Source organism: Misgurnus anguillicaudatus, chromosome 5 (genome assembly GCF_027580225.2).
Source record: "Misgurnus anguillicaudatus chromosome 5, ASM2758022v2, whole genome shotgun sequence".
NCBI lineage: Eukaryota > Metazoa > Chordata > Actinopteri > Cypriniformes > Cobitidae > Misgurnus > Misgurnus anguillicaudatus.
This window is the reverse complement of record NC_073341.2, coordinates 34,717,066-34,737,053: the sequence shown is the minus strand read 5'-3', so window position 1 is coordinate 34,737,053 and position 19,988 is coordinate 34,717,066. Positions and strand designations below refer to the sequence as shown.

Below are 19,988 nucleotides of genomic sequence, written 5' to 3'. Positions count from 1 at the left end.
AAAAAACTCTCAAATTAAGATGCACCTTCCCGATAAGCAAAACCACCCAGGAAAATAAGTCTAGTTTCAAGACCAAAAATATAAAATTTTAGCGAATTTGTGCTTAAAACAAGCAAAAAAAGTTTTTCTTGAATTTACTTAATGCTAGAAAAATTCAGCAAAAATGTCTTATTCCATTGGCAGATTTTTTTTTTGCTTGTTTTATGCACAAAATCACTCAAATTCGACATTTTTTGTCTAAAAACTAGACCCATTTTCTTGGGTCGTTTTGCTCATCAAGAAAAAGCATCTTAATTTAAGAATTTTTTTATGTTTTTACTGAAAACAAGACAAAAATACTAAGAATTTTTTTTCTTGAAAATAATTATTGCAGTGAAGAAAGTCATTTTTTTGCAGTGTTCTTACTTAATATTTTTGTCCCGTTTTCAGTAAAAATATCCAAAAATTCTTAAATCAAGATGCATTTTCCTGACGAGCAAAATCACCCAGGAAAACAAGCCTAGCTTTAAGACCAAAAATATAAAATTTTAGCGAATTTGTGCTTAAAACAAGCAAAAAAAATGTTTTCTTGAATTTACTTAATACTAGAAAAATTCAGCAAAAAAATCTTTTTGCCTGTTTTAAGCACAAATTCGCCAAAATTTTATATATATATATTTTTTTGTCTAAAAACTAGACTAATTTTCCTAGGTCATTTTGCTTATAAAGAAAATACATCTTAATTTAAGAATTTTTAGATATTTTTACCAAAACAAGACAAAATCACTAAGTAAGAACGTCAATTTTGCAGTGAGTTTCAAGCTTGAGAATCAAATCTTTTTACCAGTATGACATGTTGTTGAAGTGCTCAGTGAACTGTGTCAGATTGGGACTCTTCTCCTCATTTTGTTCCTTTGCCCAGAGTAAGACCTCAGGAATCTGCAGACAGACGAGAAGAAAATATCAGAGACTTTAAATCTCACAGAGGTCAAGTGAAGGAGTATAATGAAGGACATGTAACAAGCAGCACCTCGATTTTATAAAACAGCTCTGCGTCGAGAAGCGTCAGCTGGTCTGCGATCTCATGACTGCGGAAGTCATGCAGAGTACCGGGCCTGTGAAAATTAAAGAGTCAAAATCATTATTGAGTCATTCTGAATGACATCATCTGTTAAAAATCTGGGCTGAATCTGTGTTTTGTCATGATATTAAAAATCTGAGGACCTCAGATGCAAAAGACGCTAAATACCACCTCTGTCAAAAAATGAGATAATGATATTAAGTCTTTCCCCACCAGCGTTTTTTAAAAGGTTTTTTTTTTTTACAAAAGTTTAATGCTTTCCAGAAAATTTTCTTCTTTAAATATATAAACATAAAATATATAAAATGGAAGAACAGACCCACTGCTTTCAAACATAAAAAAGTTTCGTCCTATCTTCATTTGTTCTTTTTTATCACCTCTCAAATATGCGTAGGTTTCTTTCAAAAACACAAAATTGTAAGCAAATAGCTGAAATAATTGCATTTTACTTTTGTTAAGGACTTTTGTTAAGAGATCAGATTCAGAGTGATGATCAAAACATACACTGAGTATTTACAGTTTGGCCTTAGTGGATGCTTGAGTGTTTTATAAGTTGGGTAAGAGCGCTATCTGGTGGATAATAGCGGAAACACGGATTGCCGTAAAAACTCGTCATTGCCAGGGAAGTGTTTTCTCTTAATTGACGAGTTAAATGGCGGGAAAGAGTTTACTGAATGCTCTCGGCACGTATTATATAGTCATCAAATACTTTCAGCTCAAATCCGCTTACTCTCAGCCTCAAGCCGCCTTTCCACTGCACACAACAAACGACGGCCGATAAACTGGAAGTCATTAATCCCCTATGGAGAGTCGCTACGGGGTCGACCATCTGCGGATGCATAAATTTCGGATCCGTTTTGAGCATTGGATCTGTTAAAAAATTTAAACTCGTGCGACTACACCGCATGCGAAATGCCGACCGGAAGTGATGTACATCAGTGTATTCCAACGATTAACGTATAAACGATTGATTACTGTTAAGTAATATATTATTAATTTAATATGTATACGTTATTTTAATCTTGTCTCAATACGTTTTCTCCAAAAAAATATTGGCAGTCTTTTGGCAGAGCTGTTCATCGTTTCATTCATTAGCGTTTATTTATTTATTCCACTATGGGAAATATTAGAATGAAGCCTCTTGCGCTGAAATAAGCTTCTCTTTCATGTAACGATTAAACTGAAACTTCATTACAACTGCCGCTAGGGGGCGAAGTCCAACAATCGTGTCTTTATTTCATGTGCAGTGGAAAGGCGGATTTAGGCCATTCAGAAATACCGCTTTGTTGGCAGAATCCATCAAGAGTCTGTTAGATGTCAGACGCACTTAGAGGGTTTTGCATCTGAGATGTTTATATGCTTTATATTAGTAATAACTAATATTATATACAATAGGTAAGCTTGAGTCAACACCGCTGGAAAAGTAGCCAACAGATATTCAGCATACATAAACTCTAATTTCATTTTTAAAAGCATCCCAGAATGCACCTGTGAAGTTTATTGACAGAAAGACTGCGAGTGTGAAGAGCTGTAATCTAGGTGGCTACTTTAAAGAAGCTCAAGAAGTTAATTCACGGCATTAAATCATTAGGTGAAACTGGGGTAAAAATTGTAAAATACTTATAACATCTAAACATGCACAAGTAGGTGTGTGCAAACTATTTACCTGGAGTGCATGTTAGAAAATTATCAGTGTGATTCAGGTAAATGTTACCTCGCGGCCACCCCTCGTGCAGCCAGCGTTTTGAGGGAATTGGTGTACTGCAGCAACCTCTTCTGCTGGACCTTTTCTAGAATGTTCTTGCGCAGAACCCGAGCCAGCGCGAGATCTCCGTTACGCAGCAGATGTAGCACGAGGTCCATAAGCTGCTTCAGGATGTCTTCATTCAGCTCAACCAAACTGAAGATGCCAAAAAACAAAACAGGTTGTCAAATAAATTTCATGAGCACTACGTGTTACACATGCAACCTGTTCAGTCTTCTTTAAAGGTGCAGTGTGTAGATTTTTATCGGCATCCCTTTCGAAACGCATAGGGAAGCTATGCTAGCCTTCACAGGACAAACATGTCATCGTTCGAGACAATGTAGTGACAAAACATGCTCTGTAAAGCAGTTTATCTATTTAGTGCTACTGTAAATCATGTACTGTACTTCCATGTAAGAATGAAATTAAATTTTTCTTAAGAAATTACATAAATCTCTAAATGGAGTGAGTGTATTGTGTGAATGTGAAGATGGAAATCTCACCAGAGCTCATCCACGACCCGCACCAGCATGAAGAAAGTGTTTGTACCAACACGCTGTTTGACACTGTCAGAGCTGTGAGAAAATCTGTTATACGTGTTCAGAGTTAAGGCCAAAGGGAGACTTGAAGTGCACATATTATGCAAAATCCACTTTTAGGCGTTTGGACATAAATGTGTGTTGGCACAACCACCCTACAATGAAAAAAAATCCACCCTCCTCTTCTTTTTTTTCCCCATTAAACCCCTCATTAAAGTTTGATTCTCTTGTTAATGTGATGTCATACAAACAAAGCCCCGCCCACAGCAACTGACTGACTGGTTAATTTTTTCCAAAAGCTTTCTAAATGTGTTTGTTAGCAAGTTGTAGCGCTAATGCGCTAAATATACTATTGTCTCAGACTGTATTCACAGGAATCAGATCTGTTTTTAAACAAAAGCGTTTACGGTCTTTTGATAAGTGAGTGAGGAGCTTTACATTTAAAGGTACACACATGAAAACAACGCTTTTTGCTCCCACCAAAATAGGAGCTGAAACTTCACAGACACATTCAAGGCACACCTTAGACTTATATAACATGTGCATTTTAAAGGAAAATATTGGTTAACAATGTAAATCTGTATAAACTGTCCTGAGAAAGGATATCTATAGCGGAGCTTTTTAATGAGTTCCTCTGGGGTTAGAAACGTTCTGTATGTGGTCAGGAAAGCCTCACAGTATAAAACTCGATCTACAAAAGAGAACACAGTTAGAAACGTGAAACACCACACTGCATAAAATGATTTTCAAGAAAAAAAATCTTAGTATTTTTGTTGTGTTTTCAGTAAAAATATCTAAAAATTCTTAAATTAAGATGCATTTTCTTGATGAGCAAAACGACCCAATTTTTAAGGTTTTTTGCTTACCCCATTGGCAGATTTTTTTGTTTGTAAGTGTAAATGGCAGTGTAAGGGGCAGCTTCCCAGCAGGGTTTAGGCCTAGACCCAGACTAACTTAAATGTTAATGTTGTCTTGTTCGAAAAAACAACTTGCTCTGACATAACTTAAAATATATCACTGTGAGTGTTGTGTCTCCCTGTACGGGAAACTACCTCTTCAAGTATAATTTTTTAATTCTTGTTACTTTAACACACTTGATGGCTTTGAATACAAAATAAGGGACTCTGTTACACACAAAAACACAGATTAGAATGGATTAGTACCTTTGCAATTATTTTCTGTGGCATGAACTAATAAAATATCTCCTGATCCAGCTCGAACATCAGGCCCATCATCATTCTGAGAGACACAGAGAGAGAGAGAGAGAGAGAGAGAGAGAGAGAGAGAGAGAGAGAGAGAGAGAGAGAGAGAGAGAGAGAGAGAGAGAGAGAGAGAGACATTAATTAAACCTTGTTAACAAACTCTCATCAACATAAACAGTGAATGAATAACAAATTGCTCATGTAGTAGTCTGAGTCTCATGTAGAAAAATACTTATAATGCAGTTTTGTTTAATGCCTAATTTCATCAGTTCAATATATTTTGTATTCAAACTATATTTGGAAAAACCCCAGTGAAACCACCACAGACCACCTGTTCAAGACCAATGCCCTAAACCAGTGGTTCTCAAACTGGGGGCCTGAGATGGTGCCGGGGTCCCTGGTTTATGACATTTTATAAAATAAATTAATTAATTTATCATAAATTCTCTGTTATTAAATCTTACAAAAAGAAGGCTTCTAACCAACAGCACTACCTTGTATAATTAATTATTTTTTTAAATTCAAATATTACGTTTTGAAATGTTTTGTTATTCATTTTCTTTGGGGGGGCATGTAGGGACGCACTGTATACAAATGGGGCCGCACGCTAAAAAAGTTTGAGAATCACTGCCATACACTGTGGTGTCTCTGAGTCACAGGCAGAGGGCAGCAGAGAGTACAACAATCATCACGTCCAATGAAATTTAGGATAAAAACAAGTGCTGTGTGATATACATGAATGGCGGTATATGATTTATATATCAGTATTTTTTTACAAAGTGAAATAAGTGTTTACATGCAAGTCACAGCCTTGTGAGATGTCACAATCACTTTCAATAAAACAGTGTATGATGAAAATAAAATTTCCTCCTCGTTTAAAAATGTATGGCTGCATAACATACGGGCTGGTTGGAAAGCTTATGTCTAACCTCAGTGTTCAATTTTAGCAAAGCTTTTGTTGCAAAAAAAAAGTCACATCAGGCTGTTTATACCTGGTATTAAAGGAGACATTTCACAAGGCTTTTTTAAGATGTCAAATAAATCTTTGGTGTCCCCTGAGTAAGTATGTGAAGTTTTAACCCAAAATATCACATAGATAATTTATTATATATGTTAAAATTGCCACTTTGTAGTTGTGTGTCCTTTTAAATTTTAAATGCAAATGAGCTGATCTCTGCACTAAATGGCAGTGCAGTGGTTGGATGGTGTAGATTAAGGGGCGGTATAATCCCCTTTTGACATCACAAGGGGAGCCAAATATCAATGAAATATTTTTACAGATGATGTTTGCAGAGAATGGTTTACCAAAACTAAGTTACTGGGTTGTTCTTTTTCACATTTTCTAGGTTTATAGAAGCACTGGGGACCCAATTATAACACTTAAACATGGATAAAGTCTGATTTTCATGATATGTCCCCTTTAAGATGCGTTTTGGTCAATCAAATCACAATTAAATGAGAAAGACACAATCAAGTTTACACCTGGTATTTTAATCTTTCTCTTTTGTCTACTTTCGACCGCATCTGTCCAGAGCAATGGACGAAATAAGGGCAACACACTCGCAAAATAAAACTAAAATTAAATAGTCATAGAGCAACCCCTTCAGTTTTATCAAAGAAAGCCTAAAGATCGTGCTGAACACTGTAGGTCGCGCTAGAAGTCGGGACCAATGTAAAAACATTGTGCTCGATACATCCGATTACATCAATAGCCGGCGAGTAGGCGTCTTATGTGGCTGCTAGAATGCGTTTTCGCCTCGCTCTGAATGTGGTAGAAAGTGGATGAGCTGAAAACGTTTCACACCCTGTTTTCACCTGTATTTAGCATGGTCCACATGTGATCCGGTCGATCAAAACGTATCTAAATACCAGGTGTAAACAGCCTCACTGATATTACACAATATTATCTCTTCCTGTAACCCTTTTGGATATATTACAAAAACTCGATATACTGCACAGCACTAAAAAAATCTCCTGAAAATGAAACAAAATATATCTCATAATTATATATATCTTCTTACCTCTTGCTTTATCGTTAAGCGAGACATGATGTCATCGTGGTCTAACAGCAAGAGCTCATCTACCTCGTCTGAGCTCATCTCAGAGTCCACACATTTCTGCTTCCATCTGTGGAAGTCACAAGTGATAAAAGTACAAGTTAACACAATGTTCATTTTTGTGTGAACACAGCACTTTGTCGAAACACAGCAGTGTTACCCTTCTCTGTCGACCGGGTCTTTTCCGTGTTCTGAAGACGAGTCTTCGAGCGAGTCCTCGGGTTCACAAGAAGAGTCCTGGCATTTTCAGATAAAAACAAAAGCACACAGGAATCTTCAAAAATCACTGGAACTGTCAGGACCGTACAACAACGTTAAAACAGGACAGCTGGGTTTTACATCTGGTTATGATGTTAATGCTAGAGATGTAGGGAAGATGCTTTCTAATTGATTCACAATCAACTTTACAAAACAGCAATACAGAAAACAGAATCAAGACCATATAACAACACCATAAGACCATGAGACATGAGGTTACATGTATTATCAGACTAGATGTATTATTATTATCTATAAATTTGATAATAATAATTAATAAAAGGACAAAATATACTTTAATGTCAAGATGAAATGTGTATATACATAGAAACAAGGAGAATCAGGTAGAGAGATATATATAGACAGATTTTAGACCCTGGAGCACAAAGCCAGTCATAAGTCGCATGGGTATATTTGAAGAGTTTGGTTCCAAAACGTGATAAACATAACGTATTAACTCTTTCCCGGCCATTGACGAGATATCACTAGGTGACAATTTTTTTAAAAACCGGAAGTATTGCCCTATGGCAAGCAGCTGCATGTCCGTGTCTGTTTTAAAGATCGCTCTGAATGGGATCTCTATGAAAAGTCCGTCACAAAAATTGAATTATCTCTGCTTTTTGCTCAAAATGTGGTGTTTTTGCAGAAACCTACCCATATTTAAAAGCTGATTACAAAAGAACTACTGAAGGTAGGATGAAACGTTTTTTTTTTTTTTTTTGAAAGCAGAGGGTCTGTTCTTTCATTTGGTATATTGTATGTTTATATATTTGAAGAAGAACATTTTCTGGAAGGCATTAAACTTTTGTGAAAATCATGAAAAACGCTGGCGCTGGCTGGCAACTTTTTAAAAAAATGCTGGCAGTGAAAGAGTTAAAAAGGAAATTCTTAATTTTACGCAAAATCCGATATCCGCCGTGTTATTCTGTCATATTTTCTCCCTTTTTCCCAAAACACGATAAACGGCAGTCCTCTTTCTCTGCAAAATGCAATAAATCCGCTTAACCAATCACAGCGCACCATTTCAAAGATTGTAAACAATGGCGGCGCGTTGAATACACACAGAATCCTAGTTTTCCTCATCTACTTTGTACTTTGTTATCAACAAACAAACAAAAACAAAATAATAATTTGATGACATTGATAAACTGTGGTGGTTTTCTGTGGCAGAGATGAAACGTAAGCCACTCGGGCGATGGAAAAATGCCGGCTGTTGCTTGTTCTCCCGACAACATCAAGCTTCTGTCATGCTAACACATTGACCCCAGGGGATCTTATGAAAAACCTTCCATTATTTTACTCAAAGTCAACGAAAATTGAGCAGGACTAAAACATTTTACAGCTGATCGCTGTCAAAAAAGTTTAGCGACGAAGTCCCAAGGATGACAGCAGTGTTTTTAATATGACAAAGTAAGTGTTTTCTTTAATGCCATTAATGTTTATTTTTTATCAGTGTATACCACTAGTCAACTAAATGAATATAACATGGCAAAGATGAATGCAAATTTATATATTGATTCAATATATTCAGGGTCCGAAATTAACACCCGCCAAGCGCCAAATGCGGGTAGATTTTCCGTTTGGCGACTAAATTTAAAAGGCTACACGCCACACTGGCGGGTGATTTTCATACCAAAATATTAATGCAATATAATGTGTTTGCCAGTAACTAATCTGGGAACGAGGTGAGCTAGCCACAGAACGTCTCTACGCTCCAAGTCTCACACTAGAGACCGTCTGTTTAGTACTGCAGGTAACTTGCGGTCTGCAGCTATCTGCTGCATATTAGCTATCAAAATACATCCCCGCCCTGCCCGTCGGGGTAACTTGACTTATAGGGAGGAAAAAATATATTTAAATGCTTATGCATTCTTTCACAGATTTGGATGGGTAATAATGGTGTATGAAATTCAGGCATATGGGTATTTAAATTACGTTTGAGCCCGCGCTCGAGTTTTACTTTCACTTTCGCGATCGCGCGAAAAGACGCAGTACAGGAAGCAATCCGTCATGATTTGTCATGGATTTGTTGGGCCAATCCTCCAACTTCGTCCTGTCAGTCATTAACCTCACATAAGAAAATTAAATCTCTCGCAGCAAGCTTTAAAGTATAGATTGTACGGGCAGTGAAGAGAGTGACTCTTAAAGCGACAGTAGCACCTGTTTTTCTGATCGAAAATATGATCCAATCTGTAACTGGATGATCCAAACTGTGAGTTTTGTGAGCCACTAAACCACTTTTAAATGGTGAGTATATCTGGTGTGGGGATGAGCAGGAAAAGTTGGTTTACATGGAAATCCAGTCTTTTTGTTTGTTAAAAAAACAACAGCATCAAAACAACAAGAAGAATAGCAGATTAAACATTGTGGTTAGATGCCCTATTGATTTTGAAATTTTGCGAGCCCTGCCATGAATACAGCAAATTACATTAATGTACATGTGACAAAAAAAGGCTGTTTATTATTCTGGCCGGTAAAAAATGTGTTTGGCTGGTGGATTTTTTCATCTACCAGTCCCCATGGCAGGTGAGCCAAAAAGTTAATTTCGGACCCTGAATATATTTATAACATTTTGAAAAAAAAACACTTGTCATGGATTTATTGCATTTTAAATATATAAATATATATTTTAAATATATAAAAAATAATTCGTTTTATAATAAAAATTTAATTTAATTTTAATTTGATTAATTTAAATTAATTTAATTAATAATAAAATTATTAACCTAAAGATGCTATGTGAAAGTTTGTAAGAGAAAATAGTGTTATTCATCTTGTCACTTTCATGGTATAGAAAACACATTCTTACCAAAATTAGTAAAAATGGATCTATTGCGTTTTGGAACCAAACTCTTCATTTGTAGCAATAACCAACAATACATTGTATGAGTCAAAATTATATTTTTTGATTCCCAAAATTAATAAGTAAAGATCATGTTCCATGAATATATTTTGTATATTTCCTACCTTAAATATATAAAAAATGTATTTATCATTGGTAATATGTGTTGCTAAGGACCTTATTTGGACAACCTTAAAGGTGATTTTCTCAATATTTTTTTTGCACCCTCAGATTCAGATGTTCAAATAGTTGTATATCGGCCAAATATTGTCCAATCCTAACAAAGAGCTTATCTATTCAGCTTTCATATGATGTATACATCTTAATTTCAAAAATAATTACCCTTATGACTGGTTTTTAGTCTAGGGTCGTATATAGACACATACATATATACATCTAGACATCATACATCTCCAATGATCCATTATTTTCATATTCCTACATATATGATCCTATTTCATATATGAATGAATATTTGAAAGCACAAATCATTGTGCATTTTGCAGTACCTGTATGTAAACAAAGACATGACCTACATTTTAGATCAACCTCAAAGTCTCGTGATAGGTTTCATGACAACTGCAGAAAAACATATCTCAGTGCGTATTTTTGAAGTGCACACAATGGTCATTCAACCATTTCTCTTTTCAGTTCTCAAATTCAGTTAAAACATCCTGATTTTGCAACAATGTCTGCATTCAAACTCATCCAAAAACTACTACTCGCCTACTACTTTGCCCACAAAGTAAGATCCTTACAGGTGCAATTTCTGTTTTTTTGCCCACACAAAATACTGCAAAATTTGGCATTACAATCACAACATACTTCATCAAGGGTGTGACCAGCCAGGACAACTCAACAAAAACATCAACCGAAGATGCAGTATCACATGTAGCGTTTCTTGCCGACAGGTGTTACAAGTTTGCAAGGAACTATTTGCATGATGCAAAGCGAAGCATTAGAGTCACAAACAGCACAAGCGCAGCACGTGAGGCCAGAGACGACCTGTCGGCCCCAAACGTCCACTTCTTGTTACTTACTCCATTGGAGAAAGTCACATTTCCATTGGCTTGGTTGGACGAATACAAATTGACGTATTCACCCTCGCAACGTTCATCGCTAGCGCTCTACAGGAAAGAAGAGGAAGGACAGCACATGCATTGGAAGGCATGAGAAGGTAATTGTGCACTGCATTACCACGATAAAGGGGAGTGGCATGTGAAGTGGACTACCGGAAAACACAGTACTACTACAGTAAAACTGATGTAATATCATAAAAATGACAAACCAGACACCGGTGATCAATACATGATTTATATTGATATATTTATTGTGACATCAGATACATTAAAGCACAAAATTATAGGCGGAGTTTCGCGTTTTTGCTTGGCAGCACCTACTGGCAAACTGGCAAACAAAGGTACTGCAATATTTGAGATGAGCGAGAGAGTGCGGCTTAATAGTTTTTAAATATGGTTTAACTAAAATTATTTTAGCCTTAAAATATTAAAATTAAACCAATAAAATATAAATTGTCATATTTTTGTTTCATTAATAGACCAAATCATAAATGGTGTGGCCTGGGGGGGCAGTGCCCCCCCAAACTCCGCCTATGCACAAAATACCCAGTAATGGCCTACAGTCACATCTACACTGAGGCAAGTGATCTCAGATAACACAATTATATTTCAAAACACTGTGTATGTCATTGGTATGTGACTGTATCAATTTTTAACTGCTAGGACTTTTATCGCAGCACATGATGTTATTGCGGCACCTCTTTTTTTTTGCTACTTCATTATCACAATAAACCGAATACCGGCATAAGTCCACATTGTCATAACAATCGATTATACATTTATTTTATCAATACACTATGGTTTTACTGTCTGGTGAAATCACTGCACAATTTACACTCCTACCGCATAATATGTGCTGCAATCTGTCACACAGGTCACTTGTGTACTAACTTTTCCAAAAAGAGGCATTGCACAAAGTCATAAGGCACAGCTAAGCAGACATAAAATCATAACAAGCAGCTCTGTCACCCAACAGCAGGTGATCGTGATGAGCCCCGCAGGGTGATTCATGTTCAACCCGAGATTTTCAAAAGGTCACAGCGTTTTATACGCTTGCGAGTCTTTAGATCAGCGCGAGGAAGGATTTCACTCGACCCTAACAAGTCAGCCACACTGTTAATTGAGGCTGTAACACTATTAGTCGCCTGCAGACTACAGGAAGCTTGTGATTCAATTCGCTTATACAAAGTTTTTGCAGCTGTTTTCACAAAATCAATAATTACACAATCAGCAGGGTTTGCATACATTTACACAAAGATGCTTTTATCCGAAGCGACTTATGCTATATTACATGCTATACGTTTTATCAGTAGATGAGGAGCTTAGATACAAAAGCCGCTAAGTGCAACCTCCTTCAAAAATGAGATAATGATGCTAACCGAATGTCGCTCATCAAATACCTTTGCATCAAATCTGCTTAATCCCATCTTTAGGCCATTCTGACAAACCAGTTTGTTGGCAGAATCCATTAATTGTCTAATTTACACAAAAACATGTCAGACGCACTTTATTTTGCATCTGAGCTCTTCATATGTTTTGCGCTGCTAATGCAATGCTCTACCAACTAAGCTACAGGAACAATGTCGCTCCTACTTCTCCAAAGCAAGATGTGAATGTTTAAAAATTACAATTGCAATGCAAGGCAATACTGTGTATATATCCCTCAAGCATTCTGGTTATGGTAAAGTTAATTTATAACCCAACTTTAGCTAGTCAATAGGGGTGGGCGGTATCACCAAAAATTAGCTAAATACACTTACATGGAATGAATCATTTTATTTCACGGTAACGTTATATTTCACGCTATATATGTTTTTCAGTTTATATTGTTTTTGGGATATAAATATTTGCAGAAATTTGCCACTATAGCTTTTAACAAAATGCACCAGTTTTAAAAATTGGGGCAATTTAAAGTTGAAATGCCCAGAAGATAACAACAGATTAAGTCTTGATAGACAGAATCAGGGATGGGACGGTATGAACATTTCATATCATGATTATAGTGACCAAAGTTATCACGGTTATTAATATTATCATGGTTTTGTTAAAATTAGATGGAAATGTTCAAAAAGAACTGATACACACACTGAAAACATTTTTTAAAAAAGTTTTATTTTTTGAAAATGACAATTTAATATTTCATGTCCCTGAAATTATTTCTGGGGTAAAAAATAAATAAATCTGTCTAATAAGTATACTGTGAATGAATACAATACAATAACCCTTAAATGCCTTCTTGTGCAAAAAACTATGTTGCATGTGCGTGCCTGCGGCAAACTGATTCTGGCTGGACAGGATTTACCATGAGTTTTCAAAATCACGGTAATCAAACAAGGTTGTAATGACAATTCAATTTTAAACAATAATACGATAAAACTATTGAAGCTATAGTATGCATTCATTGTATTTTGTATTTATGCATACAGTACATAAAAAATAGGCAATGTGTCAAATAAACGGGTATGAATACATGTACAAACCCACAGACTTGATAAATACCTGTACATGAGAGATGTAGCTCTAGATATTATAAATATGACTGGTGCTTTGATGTGATGACCATGAAGTCTGTTTTAAGGTCTTGACACTCTTTACTTTATATTAGACCTTAACCTTTGCGTCTCTTTCTTGTCTTTCTGATCAAAGATGTTTGTATTATGAGCAAATGGCGTGTCAAACTACATCGCTCAAGCAGCACACGTGTTACTGATATAAACACCAGTTTTGTTTTAGCTAGCTTGGTTAAAGTTCAGAAAACTTTACAACTATTAGCATTGTGTGCGAGAAGAACTTTCTTTATTTGGCGACACAGCCCCTTGTGCGCCCTCGAGAGACCTCACGCGAGGTCTATCTGCTGCTGCATGAGCAGAGAGAGAGAGAGAGAGAGAGAGATAGAGAGAGAGAGACCTCACATGACATCACCTTTGGTAAAACTGACTGCGATTACGCCCACTGAGTGGCAAAAAGTCTGAGCGACAGCATTAGCATAGCATAAAAAACACATTTAAAACATAGACTGTAAAAAAGGACTTAATGTCCGTGACATCACCCGATAGGTTTCTGAAGATTTTCGTTTTTGAAGCTTAAAGTAGGCTGTGTCTGCCATCGCCATCTTGGCCGCGCATCACTCGCGGATATCGGAAAACGGGTAAAGAGGTGGGATGTGGGTGATGCTGAGGTGGCTGGTTGCTCAACCACTCCCCCTAGCTTGACTCTAGTGACAGCAGTGGCTACTCAACCGTCACTCAAGTGGCCACGCCCTTAATTATGAACTTTAAAGGATACACTGCACGATTTTTGCCCTCCTATAATATCATTATCTTACGAGAGGCATGTAGACTGTACGATGACACGGAAGCTTCGGCGGCAGCGTCACATGTTGCGCAACGTCACCAGCATGCGCTCGTGGTAAACAAATACCGGTGCGCAGGTCATAGCAGCAAACACACTGTGCGGTGATCATGCCGAATTTCTGACACTTTCAGAAAACAATCGTAGGCTATCTTTGGACGCAAGACCAGGAAAACAGCCGTCTTTGAACCTCTCTCACTGTAAGACATAGGACCACCGATGAAAAGCCACGATCACAGAAATCGCGACAATTGTTTCACGTTGGCAATCTTTCGTCTGGGACAGCCAATAATCGTGCAGTGTATCCCGGGCTTAAGGCTTAATATAATTTAAACGGATGAGTTACAAAAAAATCCACCCCCCTCACAGTTGTCATGAGGGGCATAATTAGCTATATAGACCAAAAAAATTTTTGTACCAGGCTGTAAACATTATTTTCTACTGTAAAGTTGGGCATTTTAAAATGGAGGTCTATGGGAATTGACTCCCTATTGGAGCCAGTCAATGAATTGTAGTTTAAGTCACTACCGTATTGCCTTCATCAGAGACATCGGAAAGTTGCCCCTCGGTCTAAAATGGGAAAAGTAGTTGTGTGATCGACTGTGCTAACAGATTCAACAAAAATGTGGATATTTGTAAATCTGTTACGTCTGACATTTTATTTCACGGTAACGGAACATACAGTCATACCGCCCAACCCTACTAGTCAGCATTAAAAAAGATATCAAAGATGGACAAGTGCCTTTATTAGTTCAAAAAGAGAAAGTCATAGATTGAAAAGACATTAGTCAGTAAAACGCTGCCAGGACTCACCGTGGGGACAGGAAGGGAACCCTGGCGACTCAGAGAGGAGTTAGATGCTGATAGGCTGAGAGCAGATTCTGTCTCACCGGGACCCGGCCCGGAAGCACACTGCTGGAGGTTGCACGAAATAGAGGAGGAAGAGGAGGAGGAAGGAGATGCAGAGTGTGAGGAGGCCTAAGCGGAAAAAGAGAAGCGTAGCAAGGAAGTGAAAAAAGCTTATGCAGAGCGTAGATTACTGAGTAGATGAGGGCTTAACAGAGGACAGTCTCGTTTTAGTCACGTTCAATTAAATATGAGTAGATTTAACTACTCTAGTGCCAGGAGGAAGTAACATGTAAACTCTAAAGTATATAGACAAAGATTGTATCTACTGACTGTTTGTGCTGGCTAATACTATCTTGGTAACAAAAAAAGGAAATGACAAGACGCTGAATAAGACTAATAATAGACAGGATGTGCATGTTATTCAGCTACTATTACTATTTCTAATCTCAGATGTGTAAGCCAGGGGTTTTCAAACATTATAACGCCATGGACGCCCAAATAATTTGAACGTTTTGTTGGGTACCCCCTATATGGGTGATTCTCACGAAACCATTGAAACACCACGGCACTAATGATTTTAGCTTTAAAATGTGTAATATAGTAACATTAAAAAGCATCAGAATTAACACAATACTGTGTTCTACCTTACACAATGTGTGATTTCAACATAAGAATTTATAATTGGAAATTTTATCTCATTTTCTGCTGAAATTCTCATTACCGCAATGTGTTTGAACATGCGTTATGTTGTAATTTAATCAAATTAACACAAAAATATATAGAAAAAAAATAAATGTATGTTTTGCTAGACTACTTTAGATGACAGAAAAAATATTTACTGAATATTCATGTATAAAAATAATGAAGAAAAATTAGGAAAATGATGTCCATGCCTGATGTTCTCATCCTCCGCAACACTTTTTGAGAACAGTTTAAGCACACATACAGAATTTTAATAAAGTTTGATTTTGAGTGACCAAGCACATGGACCAGTTACTTCAAGATGGCTACCAGGTAAGATCATTTTTTTTTACAGTTAATTTGAAATATTGTCTTGTCAGTATGCTTACACGACATTTTGATTATCATTACCGCAACAGATGCTTTTTAAATGTTAATTTAATTAATAGAAGCATAATACTTTGATTTTAAATGCATGTGCAGAATCTCCAAATTATGTTCTTTCAGGTTTGTCATGTCATTTTGAAAATATGTCAGTGTTGATGTTTTCTGGCTGTTGCGGTAATGAGATTTTTTAGGACTAATTTTTTTAATTATGTTACAAAAAGTGTTAAATGATAAGTAAAAGTTTTTAAATTAATGTTCCCATTTACTCCAGACTTTGTTTTTCAATGTCTGGTGGGAAAAAAAGTAAATTTAAGCAATTTTTACATTTTTTTTACAAGTTTTCGTGAGAATCACCCATATATAAATATATAATTGGCTACACTTAGCGTAAAGCTAGATATATAAACCTGTATACATTATTGAAACATTTTTAATTCAAATGTATTTGTACTGCAGCAGCTTTACAAAGAATTGTGTCTTAATTAATAGCCTCACTTTTAATATATATGTATTACATAGTTTTATATAAATTTGGCTTTTTATCTATGTTAACATTTTAAACAATGATAAAACATATCAACAAGTAAAACTAAAAGTTTTGAGTAGACAATATAAAAAAGTAGCCCTCCAGATTGTTTTATCTATTGTGGTAGCCCTTGCTCACAAAAAGGTTGGAGACCCCTGAGGTCCCCTGGGGCTCCCTGGACCCCAGTTTAAAAAACCCTTTTGTTAAAAGCCATTATAGTACCCCTTTAAATCAAGTATGTCTGTTAAGAAGCCATCTGAAACCTTGAAGGATCCAAGGATTAATTTGAACTATTCCTTTGTGAAAATTGGCTAATAAGACAGCAGCCTTAGCTAAATAAATCTGAGACATGCTTGTGCAACACAATAAGTGACTGAATGATGTAAGATTGAAAAACAAATAATAATAACCAGCACACTACATCATCAATCACTGGGGGCAACGCTTGAGCAGACTTTTAATAAAACGCCGTGCCACACGCAATTGAATCGATGTAAAAACTGCCACTTCAACACTATGGGAAATACAATACCGTTATGATTAATGGAGAATGTTAGGAGAAGTAAATGCATTGAAAGAGCATCTGGGCAGGGTGAGAATGAGAGACATAGAGAATGTATATAGCACTCACCAGCTGTCTCTGTTTGGGCGGCAGCGCCGGAGGTGGGAGTGGCTCGCCCCCGCTGCTTAAGGAGTCGCTGATGCCGTACACTTCCTGAAAGCGTTTCCTATTGCGCTGCTCATAAATGCTTTCGTTCTGTGGCGTCTGGTAGAAGACGGAAGGCAGCGGTTCGGAGTAATCCTCCATAAACTGCATGTACTGTAGGACTGTGAGCGATGATGGAGAAAGAGGTCAAATCAACAGCCTGACAGGTGCACAAATGCAAAACAAACACACACAAGATTTGCCGAATTCTGTATTGCTGAATAAACTTTGACCTTGGAGGGTCAGAGTTTAGAGTTTAGTTAGTATGCACAGAAGTACTGTATGTACACTTTGTGTCATTTTTTAAGCTTAAAATGTTAATAAACAAACAGATCTGGAGCACCATATTTATAATTTTTTAAGTTAAACGATTAGTCCATGTTCTTAAAAAAATCCAGTTAATTTACTCACCACCATGTCATCCAAAATGTTGATGTCTTTCTTTGTTCAGTCGAGAAGAAATTAAGTTTTTTAAGGACAACATTTCAGGATTTTTCTCATTTTACTGGACTTTTATGGACCCCAACAAGTAACATGTTAATGCAGTTTAAAATTGCAGTTTCAAAGGACTCTAAACGATCCCAAACGAGGCATAAGGGTCTTATCTAGCGAAACAATTGTCATTTTTGACAAGAAAAATGTAAAATATGCACTTTTAAACCACAACTTCTCGTGGTCCTGTGACGCACCAGCGCGATCTCACGTAATTGCGTAATGCCGTGGAAAGGTCACGTGTTACATATATGAAATCATTTTTAACCATAAACTGACACAAAGACATTAATTAGTATCATTCGACATACAACAATGTCGGAACGGGCCTCTTTCTCCACACTTGTAAACACTGGGGTGTAGTTTCGCATTCGTCATCCGTGACCTCTTAATGTGATGACGTATTGCGTGAGGTCGCGCTGGCGCATCACATGACCTGAGATAGATGAGAAGCTGTGGTTCAAAACTGCATATTTTTTATTTTTCTTGTCAAAAATGACATTCGTTTCGCTAGATAAGACCCTTATGCCTCGTTTTTGATCATTTAGAGTCCTTTGAAACTCAGTTGAAACTGCAATTTTAAACTGCATTAAATCTGTTACGTGTTGGGGTCCATCAAATTCTATTAAAATTAGAAAAATCCTGGAAAGTTTTCCTCAACAAAAAAAAAACATAAATTCTTCTCAACTGAAGAAAATAAGACATCAACATTTGGATGACATGGTGGTGAGTAAATTATCTGGATTTTTTTTTAAGAAAATGGACTAATCCTTTAATGGTGCCTAATATGTGCTTGGTTACAAACAATCTTTCAAATACCTTCCTTTGTAATAAGCAAAACTAAGAAATGTATTTTAATTCTTGGGTGAACTATCCCTTTAAGAAAGACTATAATGTTTTACAACAACAGCAGGGTGGGTATATTATTTTAAAGGGACACTCCACTTTTTTGAAAATATGCTCATTTTCCAGCTCCCCTACAGTTAAACATTTGATTCTTAACGTTTTGGAATCCATTCAGCTGATCTCTGGGTCTGGCGCTACCACTTTTAGCATAGCTTAGCACAATCCACAGAATCTGATATTATGATATTGACTGCCCAAAAATAGTCCCCTGCTATTGAAAGTTACTAGTAAGGGGACTATTTTCGGCTGCTGCGTCAAATCACTGCGCCTCTTGCAGCCATGTTAAGGCAGCAAAATCCTTGATTATTACGCCAGAATAGAGTATAGTTCCTAGCCATATCTGCCTAGAAAACACAAATTTAAATTTTCCATCGGTCTTAGTACATGATATAACTACAGAAGAGTCTAGTTTTAAATAGGAAAATATTGAAACTCTTTGGTTATTTTAGACGCAATGCTAATGGTCTAATCAGATTCAATGGATTATGCTAAGCTATGCTAAAAGTGCTAGCGCTAGACCCAGAGATCGTCTGAGTGTATTCCAAAAGGATCAAATGTCTTGGAGAGCTAGAAAATGAGCATATTTTCAAAAAAGTGGAGTGTCCCTTTAAAATACAATGACAGCAGGGCTACACAATATACCACAATTATGGCAAGTGTGCATATCACTAAATATATTTTAATAGAATTCAAATGAATTAAAAACATTTATACCACGGGTCTGGTGAATGTTGTATTCTGATTAGTTGAGAAATGTTCCACAGGTATGCATTATTTTTCGATAACCGCACACCTAACTTGTCAAATGTCTTAAAAATAGGCACCAGAGCAATGTTTTTGATAACAGTGACATAAGCGAAATAATTGACTCTGGTCCTTTGAATTATTCGAAAATGATGCACACCCGCGGTGTAACGGCACTCTGCCTTGTGCCACCTTGGGCGTGCATTATTTTCTTATACCATATTTTCAAGACTATAAGTCGCACTTTTTTTCAAGCAGTGGTACAGCCAAAAGTCTGCATCTTTCAAAAAGACTGATTATTTTGCATCACATGCATCACAATCACATTCTGACCAGATCAAGAAACTGACTGACTCTGTGAATGGAAGGCTTGTGACTGTTATCGAAAAGAAAGGTGGCTATATTGGTCACTGAGTTTTATTTTTATTTTTTTTCAGAAATGTTTATATGTAAATTTATAGTTTATTTATTATTCTTACTTTAACAGGTGAAAAAAAACAAGTGAGATGGGAAAATCTTTGTTTTTCATGTAGTTGCATAATAATTCTGCACACTAATAGTTGCC

The 19,988-nt window shown here is 36.5% G+C and overlaps 1 protein-coding gene across 4 annotated transcripts in view; it reads right to left on the bottom strand.

The window, feature by feature from the left end:
- Positions 1–19,988, bottom strand: part of rapgef1a (Rap guanine nucleotide exchange factor (GEF) 1a) — a 41,172-nt gene that overhangs the window by 2,866 nt on the left and 18,318 nt on the right. The window contains exons 10-20 of one of the 4 annotated variants that reach the window (XM_055168038.2): positions 17,207–17,403; positions 14,946–15,110; positions 10,743–10,829; positions 6,763–6,839; positions 6,567–6,672; positions 4,507–4,582; positions 3,950–4,034; positions 3,308–3,400; positions 2,775–2,960; positions 1,010–1,094; positions 824–918 (exon numbers count right to left, since the gene is read on the bottom strand). In XM_055168038.2, the coding sequence (XP_055024013.2) occupies positions 824–918; positions 1,010–1,094; positions 2,775–2,960; positions 3,308–3,400; positions 3,950–4,034; positions 4,507–4,582; positions 6,567–6,672; positions 6,763–6,839; positions 10,743–10,829; positions 14,946–15,110; positions 17,207–17,403 (1,252 nt within the window). The remainder of the gene's footprint in view (positions 1–823; positions 919–1,009; positions 1,095–2,774; positions 2,961–3,307; positions 3,401–3,949; positions 4,035–4,506; positions 4,583–6,566; positions 6,673–6,762; positions 6,840–10,742; positions 10,830–14,945; positions 15,111–17,206; positions 17,404–19,988) is intronic. The other 3 variants (XM_055168039.2, XM_055168040.2, XM_055168041.2) reach the window with 3 other exon arrangements.